At 41.7% G+C, this 24,142-nt stretch overlaps 2 protein-coding genes across 4 annotated transcripts in view; one reads left to right on the top strand and one right to left on the bottom strand.

Annotated features, from left to right (window-relative positions):
* The window catches only part of NOB1 (NIN1 (RPN12) binding protein 1 homolog), a 153,113-nt gene that overhangs the window by 22,906 nt on the left and 106,065 nt on the right, over positions 1 to 24,142 (top strand). The window lies entirely within an intron of this gene.
* The window catches only part of WWP2 (WW domain containing E3 ubiquitin protein ligase 2), a 139,786-nt gene that overhangs the window by 28,808 nt on the left and 86,836 nt on the right, over positions 1 to 24,142 (bottom strand). For 2 of the 3 annotated variants that reach the window (XM_012742395.3, XM_075995754.1), the window contains 2 exons: positions 23,562 to 23,689; positions 9,325 to 9,529 (listed from right to left, as the gene is read on the bottom strand). In XM_012742395.3, the coding sequence (XP_012597849.2) occupies positions 9,325 to 9,529; positions 23,562 to 23,689 (333 nt within the window). Of the gene's footprint in view, positions 1 to 9,324; positions 9,530 to 11,821; positions 11,916 to 23,561; positions 23,690 to 24,142 lie in introns of those variants that run through there. The other variant, XM_075995755.1, reaches the window with a different exon arrangement.

Here is a 24,142-nt window from a genome sequence, read left to right as displayed (position 1 = left end):
AATTTACATATCACAATGTTCAAAATTTCAGTCTTAGTAAGAGCATTATTAACTTGTGTTCATTAATTTCCTTGCTTTTTATTTACACAGGCACTAGGCATTAGTAAAACTATTAATAACGCTCAATCAAAATCCACTCTCTCCATCAGAAAATAAGATCACACCAAAACCCTTAAACACCCTTAACCACTTCGATTTGAGTGTCGACTATAGTTGACAGCCACAGATGAACATGCACAGCTAAGCATCGACTTTAGCCAACAGCCGTGATATGACTTTTCTAACTTTTCATTTATCAAAATAAAATTGTGAACATTTCAACAAAATGTAATGAAAACTTGTATGTTTATGCACAGCACAAACTATCATGCTGACTATGAGTGCCGGCTGTGGGCAAGGTTTCGTGGTCGGTGAGCGACATACTTAAGTGGTTAAAAAAAGATGCCTTGCTGGTTACTTAGACAAAAATTAAACTTCAGAAGAATACACTGGAAGTATTCAAGTGTTCTCTCTCTCTTTCTCACTGTCTTTTATCCTTCCTTCCTTCCTTCTTTCTTTCCTTCCTTCCTTCCTCCCTTCTCTCTCTCTTTGTCTTTCAAGACAGAGTCTCGCCATGTGGCCCAGGCTGGAGTACAGTGGCACGATTATAGCTCTATGCAACCTCGAATTCTTGAACTCAAACGATCCTCCTGCCTAACTTTCCCAAGTAGCTGGGACTACAGGCATGCTACTACACCCAACTAACTTATTTTTTAATTTTTTTTGTAGAGATAGGGTTTTGCTATGTTGCCCAGGGTAGTCACGAACTTCTGGCCTCAAGCAATCCTCCTGTCTCGGCCTCCCAAAGTGCTCGGATTATAGGCATGAGTCACCTCACCTCGCAGTATTCAAGTCATCTTAAAGCTGCCTGTTTACAAGTTCAAATTCGCTCAGGTAAAAACTACATGAAATTGACATTTTCTTATTTTATGCTCAGAACCAATGCCTCTGAACCAAGTCCTATTCCCAAAGCTTTGGCCACTTCCGGGGTGAAACGTAAGATTTATTTCCTCTGCAGGGATATTTTCAGGCTGTTTTACGAGTCCAAAATCTGTGTGCAGTGGAACATGTCTCCTGCTCACTGTGTTCAGAACTTCAGTAGGTCCTTTGTAAACTGGGAAACAAATGTGTTAAATTCAGCCCTTCCCCCAAGGACCTTTCCTGAAATATGGAACGAACCTTTAAACCTGAGCACACTGACCTCCTTTTACTAACTCAACAACCGGCACTTTATACCCTCCAAGCACCGGGTGGCATAGGAGCCGCTACGGAGGCTCCTGAATTCAGTCTGTTTTTCTTCTCCTTCTTCTTTGGCCATTCCTTTCTCTTTGCCTTGGAAAAGTCCCCAAAGCTGTTCAGTGGAAACTGGCAACATTAAAATATAAGCTTTCATAGACATACAAGACAATTCCTTCTGGAGATGATGTATATTTAAAAAATTCTTTTAAACATCTTTGCAGATAAACAGATGGCAACATAGAGAAATAGTTACTCTCGAAAACAGGCAGTGGGAACAAAAATGGGTATACTCTTTCCAAAGGGCAACGTGGCCAAAGAACTTTTACTATAGGAATATCCTTTATTTGTTTTCCTTGTGAATACTCCTTAACTCAGTAACTTTACTTCTAGGACATATACTAGGATATAATTAGGTGTCAAAGACTTAGCTATAAGTACATCTGTTACAGCATGTTACAGAAGTTACAGAAAAATTGGAAACCACCAAAAGGACCCAATGTGGAGGATTAATAAGATAAATTATGTTATTTCTCTAATGAATATTCATTCACTGAAAATAACATTATAGACAAATATTGACTCATTCAGATATTTACAATATATTGGGTGAAAAAAGCACATTTAAAATAACATCCCTAACATAATCAAAATTTAGTTTAAAAATGACATACTGTTTTTTATCAAATCTAAAATGTCACCAGTTGTAAAATTATTTAACATGCTATTAAAAAAGAAAAAAAACACCGCCAATTAAACTATGACACCCCATTGCTTATAAATTACATCCTGATTTTAAAGAAGTTAAAATGTAAAATAACATGCATATCAGAATCAACAAAATTTGGAGTGTGTGTAAAGCTTTTACCACTTCAGAATAAGGAAAAATTTTAGAGAAAATACAAAACGCACATGAAAGAGATTTTAAATATGGCTATTTAAAATTTTTAACTCCTATAAAATAAAAAGCACCATACACAAAGTGAAAAGACAAGCTATGAGCTAGGATAAAATATTTGCAATGCACATAATTGAAAAGTGATTTAGAAAAAATTTAGATTTATGCTAGATTAAAGAGATTAAAGAGAAAAAAGATTGCAGATTAAAGAGAAAAAAACAAATATGACATAAAAAAAATGGACAAAATAAATAGGCAGTTCACATAAAAGGAAGCCAAAGAACCAAATAAAAACATGTAAAAAGAAATTCACCCTCAATGGTAATCAAGGAAATTTAAATTAAAACCTCAAAGAAGAGCTATTCACACCCATCAGACTGGGCAAAATGAAAAAAATCCGACAATACTAAGTTTTAGCATGAATGTTTATGCATGTTCCTGGGGGTATGAGTTCGTAAGGTGACTCAAGAAAGTGATTTCATAGTATCTACTAAAATAGAAGATCATTAACCCCCTACACCACAGAAATTCCAGTTCCTATACATACCTTAAAGAAACAAACATTTACACAAAAAGGCATGCACAGAAAAACTTTACTATAGCATTATTCATCACTGTAAAGAAACAAGTGAATGGATAAATTTTTACCTATTCATACAATGGAATACTATATAGCAGTATAAATGGATATCCCAAGTTCCCAGTATCTGTGTACACAGGGGATGGGATCAGAAAGAGCTCACGGGACTCTCGGCTGTACTGGTTACCTCTTATACATCAAGAGATTTAAAAAGGGGGGAGATCTGCAGCAAAGGCAGCACGATGCTAAAATTTGATAAAGCTGGGCAGTGAGCCCATAGGTTATTTCTTATATTATTCACCATTCATTCTTATCTTCATGCTTACAATATTTTATAATAAAAATAAATAATTACCCTTTTTTTTGGACATAGGGTCTCATTCTGTTGCCTGGGCTAGAGTACAGTAGTGTGATTATACCTCACTACAATCTCAAACACCTGGGCTCAAGCAATCCTCCTGCCTCAGCCTCACAAGTAGCTGGGACTATAAGCGTGTGCCACCATGCCTGGCTAATTTTTCTATTTTTGTACAGGTGCGGTCTCACTGTGTTGTCCAGGCTGGTTTTGAACTCCTGGCCTCAAGCAATCCTCTTGCTTCGGCCTCCCAAAGTGCTAGGATTACCTATGAGCCACTACACCCAGCCAAAATAAATTTTTAAAAGTACATACTGGTAAGATTATCAAATTTTGACAGATGTGTGTTTAGATGTGTGTGTTTGCATACGTGGTCAAATTGCTTAAGGTTTCCTCACTTGCAAGATGAGGACAAAAGGAACTCCCTCAAGGAGTGTTGTGAAGACTACATGAAATAATCCATACACAATACTCAGCAGTCGCCAACAAACTATAAACATTTACAACACACAGTAGCCATTATTAATGAACATGAAAAAAAATACACAAGGTACATAAAAATACCAATGGTTAAATCTGGGTGAGTGCTTATTACTGCTGTTATTATTCTTTCTTCTCCTAATGTTTTTTTTTTTCTAATTTTCCACCAATGGGCTTTTATACTAAGACCAAAAAAGAAACTTTTTAAAATTTGAAGGGCTACTGAGAATGTGAAATCTTTTTTCCACTCATTCAACAAATACGTATCACTCCATCTCCTTGGACACCAAGCACAGTGCTAAGTGTTGGGAGTACAAGGATGGACAACAATATTCCCTGCTCTTGAGGAGCTCTCATGGAAGTGTAGTAAAACTGAAAATTAATAATTATGCATGAAGACATACATAGGGAGGGCAGAAGCCCCTCATGGTCCAAACCCTGACAACAGTAGAATCTTGGGAAATAACAGCTTGTGTTCTGAAATGAGGATGCCACAAACATGGCTATTGGGCATGACCTAAGCATGTAATAATCCTTGCCCAGTTAAGAACAAAACCATATTCAGCACAGAAAGAAACAAACTGAGGAAAGACACAGATTCTCCCAGCATAATCCTTTAATCTGCAGCTACTCAAAGAAGAGTCCATGGCCCAGACCATTACTGTTCTGCGGCCAGGAAAGTACTGAAGTTTCTAAGCATTTAGACATTTTTCTATCAATTTGACATTGCCAGACATCTGAACACGTAGATTTGTCTCATGGAACAGAGTAAAGGACAAAGAGATTCACAAGGCCTGAATATTAAAAAATATATCAAAATAAAACAACAACAAAAGAAATGGTTCTTCAAATAGTTTTGAGAAGCACTGTTTTCAAACTCCTTGGGTAAGGCTCCTTGGCTAGTGCTGAAATGGAGTTTGGAATGAAATTTGATGGCAGCGGCTGGTTTATAACTTAGCAGAGAAGCTCCACATTCCAACATCTCTGAGAGTGTCCCTACAAACAAAACACCAGAGAACTCTTACAAGGTTGTCACCCTTGCTAACGTCCCCAAGGACCACCTCTGCAAAGTGCCTCTGCAGCGCCATAACTGGGCACAGGGGCTCGGGGAGATGGCAAATCCGAAAGATCCAGAAAACACCCCTCCTCAATTAATTCAACTCTGAGGCAGGAAACGGGGCAGCCAACGACTGCGAGAGAAAAAGGATGGTGTGAAACGGCTGAGCTGAGGTAAGTCGGCGGTCCAAACACAACGCCCTCCGTTATGTAAGAAACCACAGCGGCGTGCTGGCTGCCAAGGCCAAATAATGTGCCTCTGTGTGTGGGGGACTGAGGGAGCTGCAGCGACTGGGACACGCTTGGAGTTTATCTAAGCCATGTACACACAGTCGGCTCATTCATAAGGAGCACCAGGTCCCCAAAGCGAGCTTGGCGCTGAGAAAAACCAGATATGGGGCCAGCTGACCAAAGCAGCCGTGTTTCCCAATGCCCGCAGCCTGGACACTGTCTCACTGTGTCACCCGAACCTTCCTGCCACCCCTCTTTTCAGAGACACATGCAACCTGAAAACTCCAATCCCTTCTAGTTGGCTTCTTACATGCTAAGTAAATTGAAAGTCACAGAAGGCAGGAGGGTATAGAGACGGGGAGAGAGGAAAGGGATGAGTAGTATTGTGCTTGGACTTGGGCAGCCCAAGTTTCAGTAATCCTCAGTTCTTAAAACATATAGATGTGTGTGATCTTTTACGATCGGAGTCTCATCTGCTGCCAATTGCAAAATAAGAATGTGACAACCTGAAAAACAGACCCAAGGGACCCCCAAAGAGAACATGCCCCCACGGCTCAGTAAAGGAGACAGAAGGAGTTGAGAAGATAAAGGTGGAAAGACACAGAGTTAGCTGGAGGCCTCAGAAAGCAGTTTAGCTTAGCTCAGATATGTTCAGCAAGGGGAAGCCACGCTCTCGGCATCCGCCAGCGCATGGGGGTCAAACAGGGAAGAGCATTCTGATCCACATGAGACATGTGTTTGAACCCAGAGCCAGTCAACCCAGGGAATGATGGCATTAGGATTGACTTTGCTCTTGGGAATAAAAGGCAATATTCCTATCGAATATTCCTTCCAGGCATCAGAAAAACAGAAAACACTCATCCAAGTCCAGGAAAGAAGGAAAAAAAAATAGATGGCATGTAAAGCCCAGCAGGGCAGAGACACACAAAACGAGCATGAGCAGGTGTGAGAAGAGCTACAGTGCAAGTACACGGGATGGTTTAACCTTGTCTACCAGGGATCAGGAAAGGGGTCCCAGGGCAATTACCGAAGAAGCTGATACTTGAATGTGTACAGGAATTAATGGAAAACGGCAAGGAAGGCTGCAGAAAGAGCAACCTGCATGGGGGAGGGTCTCCAATCTGGAGAGAGGGTGGTGTATTTGCCGAACTAAAGTCAGTTATTATGGCTGGAGCTTCCAGAGCAATGCAGAGAGACGATTCCATGGAAGGCTTGAGGGGTCGGTGGGGTCATATCATGTGGGACTTTATTAGGCCTTTTTAAGGATTTGGGAATTTGTCCCCAAAGACAGTAAGAAGCCACTGCAGTCTTCTAAGTGGCGAAAGGTCATGCTCAGAGTTTTATTTAAAGACGTTAAAACGGTTTGGGGAAGGGCAAGAACAGTCACTTGAATGACAGATCACAGTAATTTGGTCTGGAATATTGTAAAAGCAAGCAGCAAAGTGGGCAGATTTGAGAGTTATTTAAGAGCTGGAATCTTCCTTTCATTTAACTATTTCCTGGAGTTCCACTACATGCCTGGTCCTGGGCATACAGGACCAAGAAGAGAGACACACTTCCTGCCTGTACGGCACTTCAGTATGGTGGAGGAGGCAGCCACTCAATAAATCATCATTCAAATGACACTTGCAATAAATGCTAAGAAGAAGTAGTATAAGAAGCTGAGAAAGTACAACGTGGAGGGCCAGAGGCAGGGTGTGATGACTGGACGATGTCAGGGAGAGGTGAAAGATACATGGCCTGATGTCACCTGGGTGGACAATGGTGCCACTAGCAGGAGGGAGACCAGATTCTACCCAGGATGGGATGAGTAAGCTGATACGTTCCATTTCAGACAGGTTAGGTTAAGACCCCCAGATGGAGCTGTTCAGGCAGTGGGTCAGGAGAGGAGTGGGCTCAAGATACCGACATGGGAATTGGCATCAGATCCCAGAGGAAGGCAAGGGAATGGATGCACTGACCCAGGCAGGGGCTCTGGAGTGACCAGAGCCAGCACTGTAAACAGTCTGAGTGCAAACACCATTCCTTATTGAGCACTTCATTTGCCATGCCCAGCCCTGGACCTGACGTCTCTTGAACAACAACGAATATTTTGTATAATGAAAGGATGAATTATGCAAAATCTCTAATATATAACTTGATCACTAGTAGATGCTCAGGTGAGATGCTGCCTTTATTTATCCTCTTGAAAGACAAAGGCATTCTGCAAATCCAAGCGGATGCATTTCCTAGGTGATTGCACTTGAATGCCTCTGTCACAGCACACCCTCTCCTGGTATTAGAATTAGAATGACAGATTTCATTCTCTGATGGGTCCCCTGACTCCGGAAGCCAAGACACCAAGGGTAAATTAATAACCCACCTTGCCTGAGTCTTCCAAACTCATATAAATAAATTGGGGTGGGGATGGCAGGCCTATGAACTGGAAGGGTCACTTGCAGATGTCATGCCCTCACCATCACACACTCAGCAGTGCTGGTTAAGCCTCAGGCCCTGAGATGGCCCACAAAGTGCCAGAGTACTCCCAGTCGTCTTAGCGATGGGCACCTGGAAGCCCGCGTGGGCTGGAGAACGAATCTCCAGTAGCCTGCTCTGGACTGTTACATACATTAAAGCAGGGAGCCACCTCTCCAGACTCACATATGGGCCCCCTCATGCTCTGAATGCTCTATGCAGAAGATGCTCCTCAAACTCTACCTCAGAAAAGTATTTCAGCCTCTGGCAGGAGGAGGGAGGAGAATCGCCTTCCTTGGGCCGCCCAATCTGCCAGACTTAGAATAAAGAGCGTTTTCAGAGCCTGGAGTTTTCCAGCTGCCTGGAAACAGGAAGTGCCCAATCCCAAGAACAGTAACCCTCACACACGCCCTACATAAAGACATGTTGAGCCATTAGTTCTAATTGCCTGTGACTGACACAGGAGTGAAGCTGGCCTTCCAGGCATTTGCTCAGCGCAAAGAAAACAAACAGCTCACAGGGGACTTGGGCGGCCATTTTCTCTCCTTTCTGCCAAAATGATTCCACTCTGTTCCCCCCAAATTATAACATACAGATTTGAAATTATAAACCCAACAAAGGTCTTTCGAGTATTCCTTACCACATACGAAAGAGAAAAGAAATCTCTGTGGGGGAATAGCTTTATTCCCCCACAAATGGTTAGTAGTCTTTTCACAGATTCCAAAACCTCCCGGAAAAACTTTTCAGAGCTGCCGTTCAAGACCGCTAATTCTCTCTGGGTTTGAGTTATGAAGAATTATTTGTAATAATTTTCAATTATCCAGCATACTGAGTCATGAGTTACGTAGCGTGCCAACTGCTAGGCATATAATACATATGCGGTAAGAATCACATATGCCTTCAGATTTAGGATATTTGTTTCAACAATTGGGTTTTTGAAAGTGGCTTGAGAACAACACAGCACATTGTACATCAAGCAACGGGCCTTATGTCCTTCCTTCTCCTTCATGAATTATAATGGCTCAGAGGACACACACACCGCCAGGCCAGCATCAGCCAATCACTGGTGACGGGAGCAATTGGGACTTGAGTTTCCTCCATACAAAACAGCTACCCAGGGTGGATGGACGGCGGGGCTGGCCCTGGCCATGATCAATAGTTGCTGAGATAAGATGCATTTCTCGGTTCAGAAGCCTGGTCTCCCTCTACTGCTCCTTCACAACCACTTCAAAAGTCTCACTCACCAGGTGTGATGCCCACCATTTGGAGAGTGCTTCATGTTCACCATCTAAGTTGAGTCCCTCAACAACCTGGAGAGAGATGTGTGAGTATCTCCACCTTATGGAGGGGAAGTCCCTTGGCCACAGTCATAAGGAGGAGGGTGTGGATTCAGACCCAGAACTATGTGATTCCCAGGAACATGCTCTTAATCTCCACTTACTATGGAGCCAAACTTGAACTTCCCTTTGGCTGACGAGGGCCATCTGCTTATCATCCAAGGTCTTTGCCATCGAATTTAATTCTGAACTAAAGGATGGCAAGAAAACTTACAGCCCACGTTAACATCTGCCCTAGCTACGGGAAAAACATACAGCACCATTCAGAGCCTAAAGCCCAAGTCCTCCATAGGCTGATAAGATAAAATTCAAGAGAGAAAAGCTGTTTCCTAGGCAAGATCTAGGCAAACACCTTCCAACGATTCAGGAAGGCAAAATGAGCTCCTTGTTCCCTGAGAGCCACACTCTTGGAGTCAAGCTGCTCATTTCAAGTCACAGTATATAAGGTGGCATTGATTCCACCCCAGGTGATTTAGATTCTTTTTAAGATTTATGCAGAACAAGCAGTTCTTCCACACCTCCCTTGCTTCTGTGCCCTGCAGCCTCCCCAGAGACCTCCAGCCGCTGGGTAATAAATAACCACGTTGTTTCTGCTCTAATGAAGAAGGCCTTGGTCTTTGGGGCGGAAAGAGCTGTTGTGGGACGGAAGGCTACTCACCCAGCAGGCAGAGCATCGGGGGCCTGGGCGGCCGCTGGGAGCTGCTGTGTGCCCGAAGTGCTGGGTTCCTCTCCTTCAGCCGGTGTGGCCGGAGCAGGGAGAGATGTTGTGTTGGGGTTCGGGGTCACATTCAAGGCTGTGGCAGATGTCACGCTCACAACAGAGGTTTCTTCAGCATCGGTGGCTGCTGTGGATTCATCATTCACTGAAGATGCACAAATCATACTTTAAAGTTTCAACTAAGGATGAGAACTTTGTTTATACTTACGAGGCTTTTCGTTTAATGTGTTATAACACAGTATCCACAATGTTACCACCCTACCTGTATTGGGCAACAACAAAAAGTTTTACAAAACATAACTTTGGAAATTACAGCAAGTTAATAATGCCTGTCCAAAAAAAAAAAAAAATCAGGGGATGAGTCTGAAATAAATGTATTAAATACTACCTCTTTTATATAACTTTATCAGGTCTTTCTAACATACTGCGGCTACACTCATTGCTATAAAATAGCAGGAAAGAAGAACGTAACAGGAAAGTGTTGGTGTTAAATGGAGCAAGGTCAGGTTCATAGGGTCATACCCTTTTCTTTAAATTTACCACCTGTCTGCTAGACACCAATAGCACCTTCCTTCAAAAACCTCCATACACTGTAAGAGGCAGAAAACTTACAATAATGTGCTTGTTCTTTTAAAGACTCATGCTCAGAGTAGAAAGCAAGGATTAATACCCTAGATGAAAAAGAAAGATCTCCAAAGCTAAGGGACTTGTCTCTGAGATAACAACAGACAGACAGTGAAATATGCTAGTCCCCAAGTCTCCTTATTTCTCCATTTCTTCACTTCTTTGATGATCACTTATGGTCACAAGGACCCCAAGGCATTGCAATATTCTCTAACTCAAAAAGGATCAAACAAGGTTTCAAAGGACTGTAATTCTTTGAAAATGTATAAGCCATATGCAGAGAATTTTCCACATATGTGATAGCATATGTGTACATTTACATTAGAATTTCACAGGAAAGCTCCTTAGTCACCATTTAGCCTCAGCTGCCTCTTAATCCAAAATTTCTTTTTGTAGTTTCCCTAATAAATGGCTATCCTGATTCTTCCCGAACACTTCTTCTGACAGGGAGCTTACTACAGAATCATCCCACTGCTGAACTTGCCAGAAAGTTTTTTTTTTTTTATGTTCCTCAAGAAGAAAGTTTCTTCTTATCCTAAGCCGAATCCACAAGCTGGCCTGAGTCCTCCCACCGCTATTCCCAAAGCAATTCAAAGTAAGTATTTGGCCACTGTTTCTCATTAGCCTTTTCTTTTCCAGTAAAAAGGCCTACTATTTCTTAAATGTTTCTAGGCCATCCCTTTCCTTATTACCTGGCTCCCCTCTTCTACGTATCTTCTACTGCCTCTCCTACATGATGATATCAGGACATGAATGTAGTAAATCAGATACCACCAGACCAGCAGAATGAGATGGGCAATTTAAATGATGCGAGTTGACATTTGTGGAACACTAGCACATGGCAGGCAAGGTGCAAAGCACTTTGGATTATCTCATTTAAGCCTCATACCAATCTCTCAAGTTACATCTGACAGCACCAGGTACAATCAGTACCTCCCATTTTACAGTCAAGGAAACTAAGGCTTGAAAAGGCTAAACAACCTGCCAAGGTGATAGAGCACCTAATTCCCACCCTGCTGTCTGGCTCCAGAGCTTACGCCCCTCACTCACTCTACTTCTCTCTCTCTGTACATACTCTAATTCAACCCAACGTTATAAAAACTCTGAGTAGCCACGTGATCCCACAGGAGACTGGTGGTCCACTGAAAATAATATTTCTTCATAAGATGAGATGGATACCAAGCCCGATCTTAACAAATGGGTGTGAGCCTGATGCCTGAAACTACCTATGATTTATTCACTGGGTCTCTCCCCATTATGTGAAATGCTGTCTGGTATACAGGCTAAGTTAGTTGTTTAATAAATGACTAAATCTTGTGCAATTAATGTTTCTCCAACAGAAACGCATGGCTTTATATTTATATTCCCATTCTACGTCAGCCAAGCTAGTAAAACACAACAGATGGCGATTCTCTCTATTCAAATCTATAAATTTTACTCAACTCCAATTTTTTAAAAATATCATGACTTTTTTGCAGAGCTAGATGGATTTATTCTAAGAATATATAAAGATAAACTGAAATATGCAAGAATAGCTGTAAAAATTCTAAAGAAGAGTGTTAAATGTACATATAGGAGGAATTTGTTCTCTAAAGTATTAAAACATACTGTAAAGCCACAACAATTAAACCAATGTGGTACTGACGCACAAAGGTGTCAGATAAACAAGAAAGTTCAGAAATTGACTTAAATCATTAAATAGTTCATTTGGAGGTTGTAAAATCGTAATATCCTAATTCTATCATGCCCTTCTCGCTTATTAGCTGGAATACTTGCGTCAAGAGAAACTTCCTCTTATCAACCATCTGGCTACCTTGAGAGTCAGTCTGGGAAGGAAAGTCAGGAGAAATGCTTGATTCTTTCCCTTTGCCAGTTTCCAGAATAATGAGGTGATTTTCTTGTATCCTCTAAAAAATAAACAATAAAGGTTTTTTTTGTTTAAAAATCCTTATGAGGTAGTGGACTTAAACATATTTAAAATAACTTGATCCACAGCGGTAATGTTCTTATTGATATTAAAATGGTCCCTATCCTTGGCTAGATGTAGCCGAGGGAGGTGAGGGGCACACAGTTCTTCAAGTGGGCTTCAAGTACTACAGAAAACTTCCAAGATAATTACTAAATGGGAAAGTGCAGAACAATGTACATAATGTTCTATCATTTCTGTGTGTATGTGTTTGTCTGTATACGTACACACGTGTGTTTTCAAAGAATATACACACATATGCTTGTATAGTCAATAAATATCTTCGGAAGAATCACACAAAAGATAATCGTGGTTGCCTCTAGGGAATAACTGGAAGGCTGACAGAATAGGAAAAAGGCATTCTTTATACTGTTTAACCTTTTATACATTTAGAGTTTTAATAACATACATGTACTATTATTTAAAATAATTACCATGAAATTACTGACCAGGAAAAGAACAAAAGCAGAACCCTACCGATGGAGAAGACCCTCCCACCAACACCATTTGGATCGGACTGTTCAGGCAGCTGCAGATCTAGTTAGAAGGGTTCCCACAGGACTGCAGATGTCCACGGGGCCATCCAGGAGCCTCTGACTGACCAGAGTAGCTCAGCCATTTAAGAATTTGTGCTACACCTGGAGTTCAGATTTGGAAACCAAGAAATATGAAAACCAGACGTCCTAGCATCAACAAGCTTTGCATGCCCATGCTTATACTCTTCTGCTTTCAAAGAGTGTGTGTGTACGTCTGTGTGTGTATACTTTTGACTGTGAGAGCTTAAAAGAACCTCAGAGGGAAATCCACCCCATCACAGCTTATAGCGACAAGAAATTAAATTCCAACAAATAGTTCCTGGCCCATGGTCACCCTGGTAAACCAGTGACAGGGCACCATACTCAAGCACGACGGGGTTTCACATAGAGAGAAAAACTAGATTGTCAAAGACAAGGTGTTACAATTTCATTGTGCCTTAGAGAATTGCTGTTATTTTATATTTTATGTTTATTCAATATAGCCAATGTCCCCTAACTTTTAATCCTAATTACTTGATATATACACCTTATCTCCCCTAAAACAATGCACGCTTCTTGAAAGCAAGGACAAATTTGCTTTCCTCACTGTTCACTACACTTCCACTCTCTAACTCCTGTGTTCTTGCTCTGTCTCCTTGCTCCCATCAGCCTCTTCCCCAGATGCCCTCCCAACCTCTGCAGCCCAGAGCGAGCGTCCACCTTCACACAGCCCACAGCACCTGTGGTCTCGGCGACTGAGCCACACAGCCCCTGTGACATCTGCTGTATTGTACTTAGCTGAGGTGTGTTTTCCACTTTTTTCCCTAGAACAGATTACAGGGCGGAGGCCTTATCTTATACCTCTTTACACTGTTCATGGTGCTTAGCAAAATGGCATTTGAGAAATATTTGTTCAAAAACTACTTGCTCGGCCGGGCGCGGTGGCTCAAGCCTGTAATCCTAGCACTCTGGGAGGCCGAGGCGGGCGGATTGCTCGAGGTCAGGAGTTCAAAACCAGCCTGAGCAAGAGCAAGACCCTGTCTCTACTATAAATAGAAAGAAATTAATTGGCCAACCAATATATATATATATGAAATTAGCTGGGCATGGTGGTACATGCCTGTAGTCCCAGCTACTTGGGAGGCTGAGGCAGAAGGATTGCTTGAGCCCAGGAGTTTGAGGTTGCTGTGAGCTAAGCTGACGCCACGGCACTCACTCTAGCCTGGGCAACAAGCGAGACTCTGTCTCAAAAAAAAAAAAAAAACTACTTGCTCAATAAACCTAATATCTAGTGAAAGAAAGATATTTGAAATAAAACCACTCGACGTTTATGTAACAATATCATTTGTAAAACAGTTTCTTTAAAACAAAAAAGTTTTACTTTGGAATAATTCTGGATATACAGAAAACTTAAAAAGAACAGTATGCCCTTCATCAAGTTCCTCCTAATATTACTATTGTACATAACTATGGCACATTTGTCAAGGCTAAAAAAAAAATTAATTAGTATATTACTATTAACTAAACCCCAGACTTTTTTTGGATTTCACTAGCTTTTCCATTAATGCTCCTTTTCTGTTCCAAGATCCAATCCAGGATCCTGCATTGCCTTTAGTAAGTTCACTTTTATTAGCTCGTTTATCCTCCCAATGGCCTTATGAGGAAGATATTATTATTATTCCCATTTCACTGAAGACAAAACTGAGGCTCACAGAGATGATTCACAGAGGGGCCACGCAGTCAGCAAGCAGAAGCAGTAGTCAAACCCAGAACACTGTGAGATAAAAGAGGGGGAGAGGGAGATGAACATGGCACAGATAGCTTCCTGTACAGGATTTAAATCGGGGTGCTTTCCTTCCCATGCAGGTTCTGTGGTAAGATGCACGGGCCCTGGTTCCTGCAACTGTGGGTACTTCACAAGGTTCCCTCTGTAATGTTGGTAAAACATTCCGACTTTATGAATCTCATATTCATGCAGGACTGAGACATAATCTAGTCCCAGCCAAAAAAAAGATCAGGAATTGGAAATACTTTTTCTTAATCTTAGACGTGCTGCCAGCTCGCTGTGGGTTCCAAGATGCCTAGGTGTGTGTGGCGTGGCACAAGCTCGTGGTGTGGTGTACGCTCAGGTCTCTGCAGCCTCTACACTCAGGCACGTAGAAGGCCATGGCCAACAATAGAAGCTTTTTCTACTGAAGGTCAGCTCAAAACACAAGATCCACAGTAAAGCAGTCAGTATCTCTCACCCATGCAACACAAAAACATACCCTGCCATAAGAACAACCAGAACTAGAAAAACACTTTATAATTAACGTGGAATGGGATGAGTGAAGCTTACATAAAGAAAAGGTTAAAACATGGGGGGAAAAAGGAGAGAGACTTAAAAATGGACAAAGCCATACCATGTTACCTGATTGATGGGAAGGTTAATATATACATTAACGTAATTCCTACTTACATTCCACCATGCTTCTAAGAATTCAAAAATGTTCATAAATTTGAAAATTTATGAACTATTTAAGAATATCACAGAGAAAAGTGATCAGGTAAAACTAGCTCTTCTAGACATTGAAAAAATACTCTAATACATCAATAATCAAAATTATATGGGACTTACTCAAGGCAAGAAACAAATTCTCACTGTATATAAAAATGTGGAGATAAACACAAAGTAAAATCACAGTGAAAAAAGAAACTGGGCCGGGAGCGGTGGCTCATGCCTGTAATCCTAGCACTCTGGGAGGCCGTGGTGGGCGGATTGCTCCAGGTCAGGAGTTCGAAACCAGCCTGAGCAAGAGCGAGACCCTGTCTCTACTATAAATAGAAAGAAATTAATTGGCCAACTAATATATATATAGAAAAAATTAGCCGGGCATGGTAGCGCATGCCTGTAGTCCCAGCTACTCGGGAGGCTGAGGCAGGAGGATTGCTTGAGCCCAGGAGTTTGAGGTTGCTGTGAGCTAGGCTGACGCCACGGCACTCACTCTAGCCTGGACAACAAAGAGAGATTCTGTCTCAAAAAAAAACAAAAAAGAAAGAAACTGTTTACCTAATGTCTCTGTGATAACAAATCCCAATGTAGGAAAAAATTAACTTAGACCTAGCTCTCATTTTATGTATATATGCCTAATATGATAATATGTTATATATAAATATATATATTCATAGTGATATTATATACATTATAGTCATGCATATATCATATATCACTATAAATTCCAAGGGGATATTTATTTATATTTGGCATACATCATAGGGAATGAAAGTAAAAGAAAACAGAAAAAAGTATTTACCCCATTTACAGACAAGACAACTTTTTCACTTATTGAAGCAAAAGGCAAAATTATACATATTTTAAAAGTGCTCAGGCACAATTATTTTTACATTTTTTAACTCCTTTTCTATAAAAGTCCCACAAGTAAAATAAAATAGAAAACACTGATATAGGGGGGAAATCTATAATCATAAATATAACACATAAAACTGGTACCTAGACACTTCACATTCATTAGGATGGCTATTGTCCAAAAAACCCCAGAAAATAACAAGTGTCAGCAAGGACATGAAGAAACTGGAAGCTTCATGCATTGCTGCTGGGAATGTGAAAAAACATAGCCACTGTGGAAAACAGTATGGAGGTTCCTCAAAAAGTTAAATACAGAATTACCATATGATCCAGCAATTCCACTCCTAGGTAGACAACCAGAAGAACTGAAAGCTTGGACTCAAACAGGTATTTGTACACCCATGTTCACAGTAACACTATTCACAATATAGCCAAAAGGTGGAGACAACCCAAATGCCCATCAGTGGAGGAATGGATCAACAAAATGTGATACATACATACAATGGAATGTGATTCAGCCTCAAAAAAGAAGGAAATTCTGATACATGCTACAATATATAGGAATCTTGAAAGCATTATGCCAAGTGAAATAAGCCAGACACAAGGGATAACTTATTCCACTTATATGAGGTACCTGGACTAGAGAAATTCACAGATACAGAAAGTAGAATAGAGATTACCAGAGACTAGGGGCAAGAGGGGAATGTTACTGTTTAATGGGCACAGAGTTTCAGTTTGGGATGATGAAAAAGTTCTGGAAATGGATAGTAGTGGTGATAGTCGTACAACATGTGACTGTACTTAATGTCACTGAATTATACACTTTCAATTATTTGAATGGTAAATTTCATGCTATGTATATTTTATCACAATTTTTAAAAATTGTACCTAAAATATATTAAGAGCTTATATAAATCTCTAAAATAAACTTCTGCCGGGCACAGTGGCTCATGCCTATAATCCCTGCACTTTGAGAAGCTGAGGGGGAGGATTGTTTGAGGTCAGAGGTTCAAGACCAGCCTGAGCAAGAGCAAGACCCCATCTCTACTAAAAATAGAAAAAATTAGCTGGGCATGATAGCATGCACCTGTAGTCACAGCTATTTGAGCCCAAGAGTTAGAGGTTGCTGTGAGCTAGGCTGATGCCACTACACTCTATCCCAGGCAACAGAGTGAGACTCTGTCTCAAAAATAAAGTAAACTCTAAATCTCTAAAGGACAATCAAACACTATAAAAAGAGACATAGAAAAAGAAAAAAAAAAGACACAGGAGTAAAGAATCAGTTAAGCAACCAGTAACTGAGAAAATGCAATGAGGTTAAACCATGAGGTGGCACTTAATACTGTTAGCAAAAATTATAAACCAATATATATATGGTTGCAGAAAAAAAATAAACCTTGTATACCACTTTATGAAAATTTTACACTGCTTTGGACATATGACTGATCCTCTTGGAAGGCAATCTGGTAATATATATTAGATCTCATTTTTAAAAATTCATATATCCTTTCATTCAAAAATTTCACTCAAGAAGAAACAAAGGTGTATGCAAAGATGCATATGGCAGGATTTTGTTTTACATTAAGGAAATACACAAGAATTGAGAAAATGGTTAATCAATTATGGCATATTAATTGTGAAATAGTATGAGGTCACTTTTAAAAAAGTATTTAATAATCCAGAAGAGCACACAGAAACATGCAACCATGTATAAAAAACTAACAAAGTAGAAAAAAACATATCCATGCTGCTTAATTATATCTACATGAAATTATTCCTAAAGATAAAAGCTACGTGCCATGCACCACACCAAGCACTATGTGGTTTTATATACAGGCACACCTTGTTTTATCACACTTCGTTTTATTTATCAAGTCTATCAGTGCCATTTTTCAAACAGCAGGTGTCACTTCATGTCTTTGTGTCACACTTTGGTAATTCCCACAATATTTCAAACTTTTCATTATTATTATAATATATCTATTATGGTGATCTGTGCCTATTGTTCTTTGATGTTACTAATACTATTGTAATTGTTTGGGGCCCATATAAAATGGCCAATTTAATCAATAAATGTGCATGTTGTGACTACTTCATCGACCAGCTATTTCCTATCTCTCCCTCTCCTCTGGCTTCTTGGTTCCGAGACACAAAATATTGAAATTAGGTCAATTAATAACCCTACAATAAATAGCCTCAAGGTTTTCAAGTGAAAGGAAGAGTCATACATCAAAAGCTGGAAATGAGGAAGCTTAGTGAGGAAGGCATGTTGAAAGCCAAGACAGGCTGAAAGCTGGGCCTCTTGCGCCAAACAGTTAGCCAAGTTGTGAAGGCAAAGGAAAAGTTCTTGAAGGAAATTATAAGTGCTACTCCAGTGAACACACAATTGATAAGAAAGCAAAACAGCCCTACTGCCAATAGGGAGAAAGTTTGAGTGGTCTGGATAGCAGATCAAACCAGCCACAACATTCCCTTAAAGTCAAAGCCTAATCCAGAGTAAGGCCCTAACTCCCTTCACTTCTGTGAAGGCTGAGAGAGATGAGGCAGCCACAGAAGAAAAGATGGAAGCCAACAGAGGTTGGTTCTTGAGATTTAAGGAAAGAAGCCACCTATATAACATAAAAATAGAAATACATTCCTTGGCTGGGTGCAGTGGCTCGCACCTATAATACTAGCACTCTCGGAGGCTGAGGTGGAGGATTGCTTGAGCTCAGGAGTTAGAGATCAGCCTGAGCAAGAGCAAGACCCCATCTCTACTAAAAATAGAAAAATTAGCTGGCCGTCATGGTGTGCACCTATAATCCCAGCTACTTGGGAAGCTGAGGCAGGAGGATCAGATGAGCCCAGGAGTTTGAGGTTGCTGTGAGCTATGACGATATCATGGCACTCGCCCAGGCAACAGAGAGAGACTCTATCGAAAGGAAAGAAAGGAAAGAAAGGAAGGAAAGGGAGGAAAGGGAGGAAAGGGAGGAAAGGGAGGAAAGGGAGGGAGGGAAAAGGAAAGGAAAGGGAAAGGAAAGGGAAAGGAAAGGGAAAGGAAAGGGAAAGGAAAGGGAAAGGAAAGGGAAAGGAAAGGGAAAGGAAAGGGAAAGGAAAGGGAAAGGAAAGGGAAAGGAAAGGGAAAGGAAAGGGAAAGGAAAGGGAAAGGAAAGGGAAAGGAAAGGGAAAGGAAAGGGAAAGGAAAGGGAAAGGAAAGGGAAAGGAAAGGGAAAGGAAAGGGAAAGGAAAGGGAAAGGAAAGGGAAAGGAAAGGGAAAGGAAAGGGAAAGGAAAGGGAAAGGAAAGGGAAAGGAAAGGGAAAGGAAAGGAAAGGAAAGGAAAGGAAAGGAAAGGAAAGGAAAGGAAAGGAAAGGAAAGGAAAGGAAATACATCCCATAAGGCTATAGCTGCTAGACAGAGTGACTGCTCTTACAGATCTGGTCAAAGTCCATTGAAAACCTTCTGAAAGCAATTACCATTCTAGATGCCATTAAGGGCATGTGTGATTCATAGGTGAAGGTCAACATTGTCAACATGAACAGGAGTTTGGGAGAAGTCGATTCTGACCCTCATAGATGACTTTGAGGGGTTCAAGACTTGAGTGGAGGATGCAGAAGTGGTAGAAATGGCATGAGAGCTAGAATTAGAAATGCAGCCTGAATGCGTGACTGGATTATTTCAATCTCATGATAAAACTTGAATAGTTTGCTCATCTTATGGATGAGCAAAAAAAAGTAGCTTCTTGACATAGAATCTACTTCTGGTGAAGACACTATAAACATTGCTGAAATGACAATAAAGGATTTAGAATATTACATAAACTTAGCTGATGAAGCAGCAGCAGGATTTGAAAGGATTAACCCCAATTCTAAAAGTTGTTCTACTGTGGGTATTATGCTATCAAACAGCACCACATGCCACAAAGAAATCTTTTGTGAAAGCACAAGTTGACTGATGCGGCCAATTTCACTGTCGTCTTATTTTAAGAAATTGCCATGGCCGGGTACGGTGGCTCACGCCTGTAATCCCAGTACTCTGGGAGGCTGAGGTGGGCGGACTGTTTGAGCTCAGGAGTTCAAGACCAGCCTGAACAAGAGTGAGACCCCGTCTCTACTAAAAAAAAAAATAGAAAGAAATTAGCTGAACAACTAAAAATATATAGAAAAAATTAGCCAGGCATGGTGGCGCATGCCTGTGGTCCCAGCTACTCGGGAGGCTGAGGCAGAAGAATTGCTTGAGCCCAGGAGTTTGAGGTTGCTGTGAGCTACCTGACACCACGGCACTCTAGCCCAGGCAACACAGTAAGACTCTGACTCAAAAAAAAAAAAAGAAAGAAAGAAATTGCCACAGCCGCCCCAACCTTCAGAAACCACCACCATGGTCAGTCAGCAGCTGCCATCACTGAGGCGAGACCCTCCACCCGCAAAAAGAGTATGACTAACTGAAGGCTCAGATGGTCACTAGCATTTTTTTTAGCAATCAAGTATTTTTAATTAAGATATGTACATTGTTTTTTAAAGACAAAATGCTATTGCACTCTCAAAAGACTACAGTATAGTATAAACATAACTTTTGTATGTACTGAGATACCAAAAAATCCGCGTGACTTGCTTTATTGTGATATTTTCACTTTATTGCAGTGGTCTGGAACTGAACCCACAATATCTTCAAGGTCTGCCTGTAATTTAATCCTTATAACAATTTATGAGATATATACACTCTTGCCCTAATTTTATAAATGAGAAAGCGAAGGCCCAGTGAGTCACTGGGCCTTATACACATACTATACATCAGCAGTCAGGACCCGACCACAGCCAGCCAGCGCGACTCCTGACTCATGTGCATGGAAATTACATTTAGAGGAGTAAGAGTTGTAATTGGGGGGGGAGGGTGGTAAAGTTTTCAATAAAAAATTAGAAAGTAAATCATTCAACACAAGTCTCAATGAAGTGCTACGCCATTAGTCTATTTCTCGATTCCACCACTTCTAAAACTTAGAAATATAATATTTATACAGACAGGCTGCCATTCACCCTCATTTTATAAAAATGGATACTTTTACGGTTGAGACAACACACACACACAAAAAAAAAACCACCTGGAACTCGGCTCTGGTTTTGCCCCAGATTTCTTTTTCATGCATGAACTGCAGCACGCAGCCAAAAAAGCTTGCTAAATAAATCTTGTGTGTCTGTGAAAACTCTTCCAGGGCTCACCACCACCACGGCCCTGGAACCGCTCCTCACGGTTCTCACAGCAGCTCACTGAGGGATGAAGACGTCCTCACTCACACCCGCAACCCCCTTCTGGGCCCGCACTGCCACAGACGGAAGCTCCTGCCTGCTCCTGGCAGTAAAAATGGCGTCTTTCTGTACCCTTGGCATAGACATTCTAGAGCCTCTACAGTCCAGGCTGCCTGTGAGGTAAAGGTGAACCATCGTCACAACAGAAAGGGGACAGATGGAAGCCAAGGCCCTAGTGTTCTACTGAGCACAAATCCCTCAACTACAACTATGGCCGTCCCCAGATGGGTTTTAAGAAGAGGTTGGGCATTCAGATACACCACCACAAAACACTTCCAAGGCAGTCTTGGGTCAGAGACCCCAGGATTCCTGAAGACCTGCCTGGCACCTGCCTAGTCTGCTAGAGTAGAATGTTCCTAGAGATATGGATAATAAGGAAAGGCGGCTCAAAACAAAGATAAGAGAAATATATATCTGTTTAAATGGCTAAGGAGAGTGACTCAAAGACCATCATCACACAAAGTCAATTTATCCAGAGGTGTCTGTGTGTGTGTGTGTTTGTTTGTTTGTTTGTTTTGAGACAGAGTCTCACTTTGTTGTCCAGGCTAGAGTGAGTGCCGTGGCATCAGCCTAGCTCACAGCAACCTCAAACTCCTGGGCTCAAGCTATCCTTCTGCCTCAGCCTCCCGAGTAGCTGGGACTACAGGCATGTACCACCATACCTGGCTAATTTTTTCTATATATATTAGTTGGCCAATTAATTTCTTTCTATTTATAGTAGAGACGGGGTCTTGCTCTTGCTCGGGCTGGTTTTGAACTCCTGACCTGGAGCAATCCGCCCGCCTCAGCCTCCCAGAGTGCTAGGATTATCGGCATGAGCCACCACGCCCAGCCTACCCAGAGGTTTTTAAGACTAGCAGAGATGGCTGAAGAAACCACTATCATGCTAACGTATGCCCCTGGAAGAAGAAAGTGGTTGGTAGGTTGGTCATGGCATCCGGGAAACAACTGGTTCAGAAAGCCAGTTCTCCTCCCTACTGGTAAATCCTGGCCCTCTTCCAAGAGCGACTTACTGTTCAAAGAGAAGCGTGTTTCTTGGTGCTCACAGAGCTAAACATGGTTCTCTACGACATAGCTCATGGCCACCACCTCATCGTCTCCTTCATACACACGGGAAGGCCAGGCCAAGCTACCACTGGATATTCTAGAACATGTACATGGAGGTTGGCACAGGATCACCAAGCAGCTGCTAGGACTTCTCACCTACAGCTCCTCCTTTTCCCTAAGGTCCGGGACAAGCTCGTTATTAATTCAATTCCTTCAGGCAGGTCCCAAACTCTGGGCAGGAAGTCGGGACACCATGCTGACAGAGAGCCTTGCAGGACACAGGCTGCTCCACCCCATGGCCCATTGCAGACAACACGGTAACCAGGCAACATCAGCTACCAGAGGGACTCTGAAGTCCCCAGATGGTGCTGCCAGAGAACCGAAAGTTATTACAAAGTAACACAAATAGATTTCTTTCACTCAATAAGTCTATCACACAGCAGACAGTTAACAATGCCATGACTATGCTATTTGAAGAACTACTGTTCCAGGTCTCTTGGCCCTCACACCACACCTCTGCCATCACAAGCATCTACAAAACCATCTCAGTGTCACTTACCAATTCAAATACCTGCATTCCCCTACCTACGGTTTATCAAAGCAAACGTCCATGTCTCTTCCAAACTGCCCCAAATTAAGATAAATTATCAAATTACCAGGAGTCACTAAAGATCTGACACAGTCTTTGAGAAGTTCAGAAAAGGTCCTGAATAGGTCCTTTTTTATTCTATTTATTTCTGACACTGTCCCGATGAGCCAGAGAGAGAGCCGGAAAAAAATGATTTGTTTTGAAATCGGTCCTTCCCATCCCACTCACAAGGAAGTAGAGTCAAGTGCAGAGTTGCTCTGTGAGGCTGTGGACAGGACTAACTCTGTCCTCGCAAATGGGACCCTCACTGGCACGGCCATGGCACGGTCCCCCATGGCGGCAGTGTGGCTTTGCCGCCCTGGTCAGCATCCCAACCCGTTCAGCCATGGTGCCACCTCCTCCAGCTCAGCCCTTGGCAACAATACTTAGCCCTCTTCTCCCCTAGACTGATGACTTCATTAAGTTAAGGAAATAAAAAATGCGTCCTGTATAAATAAGATATCCTCCCCCACATGAAATCCAATGTTGATAAGACGTGGAGAGAAAAACAATACTTTTTAATTCTGAGCAAGGAATATTTTAGAACAGTGCAATAATGTGGAGGCTTAATCTTGGCTCTACAGAATAAGCTAGAGAAAGAAGAAGATGGGTCCCAATAGCAAGACTGATGGATTCAAATCCACTTTAGTCTTGGAGATTTCTCTCGCCCACCTTTTATTCTGGCAGGGTAGAGAGAGCCCCAAGTCCACGTAAGAACAGGGTAGCACCCACTACCTCAGTGCAGGCTGGCATGCTGTGCCACTACTCACCTGTGCCATTGGCCAAGCCACTGTGGCTTGAGTTCTTTCTGGGCTGGCGGTGACGGTTCCTAGCGCCGGGGCTTTGCTCGCTGGTTGCTGTGGTTGTTCTGGCTGAACCACCTGAATGTCTGTGCGTCCTGGGGGTTCAAAGTAGAAAGCAGACAGATATAAGTCACTGTGAAAAAGAAAGACTTGTTTTCTGCCTAAGTCATCATATTCCCTCTCTCACTATTTATTGGAAGCAAGGCATTTAATAGCCTCTCTAGTTTTTGACTCTAAAGAAGCTGGCTCCAAGCAAAGAGACCCAGGGAAGCTTCCTTCCCCGTGAAAGCTCAGAAGACAACTTTGTGCAAACTTTTCCACTTGAAGTAAACAAATCCGGAGTGAACTGCCCCTACATCTGAAACAACTGGCAAAATATCCTGTGACTATCACATTATTTTTATTGGGCTCAAATGCTAGAAATAAACAAGAATCACTAGACTGCCTACAGATGAAATATTTCTCCCATTAAGCAAAAAAAGCCCAAAATGCATCCAAATCAATTTTCTATATAGCTACAAAGATGACTCTCTTGGGAACAGAAGTGA

This window comes from Microcebus murinus, chromosome 20, assembly GCF_040939455.1.
Source record: "Microcebus murinus isolate Inina chromosome 20, M.murinus_Inina_mat1.0, whole genome shotgun sequence".
NCBI lineage: Eukaryota > Metazoa > Chordata > Mammalia > Primates > Cheirogaleidae > Microcebus > Microcebus murinus.
Note: the sequence above shows the minus strand (reverse complement) of the source record. Positions and strands in the feature narration are given on the sequence as shown.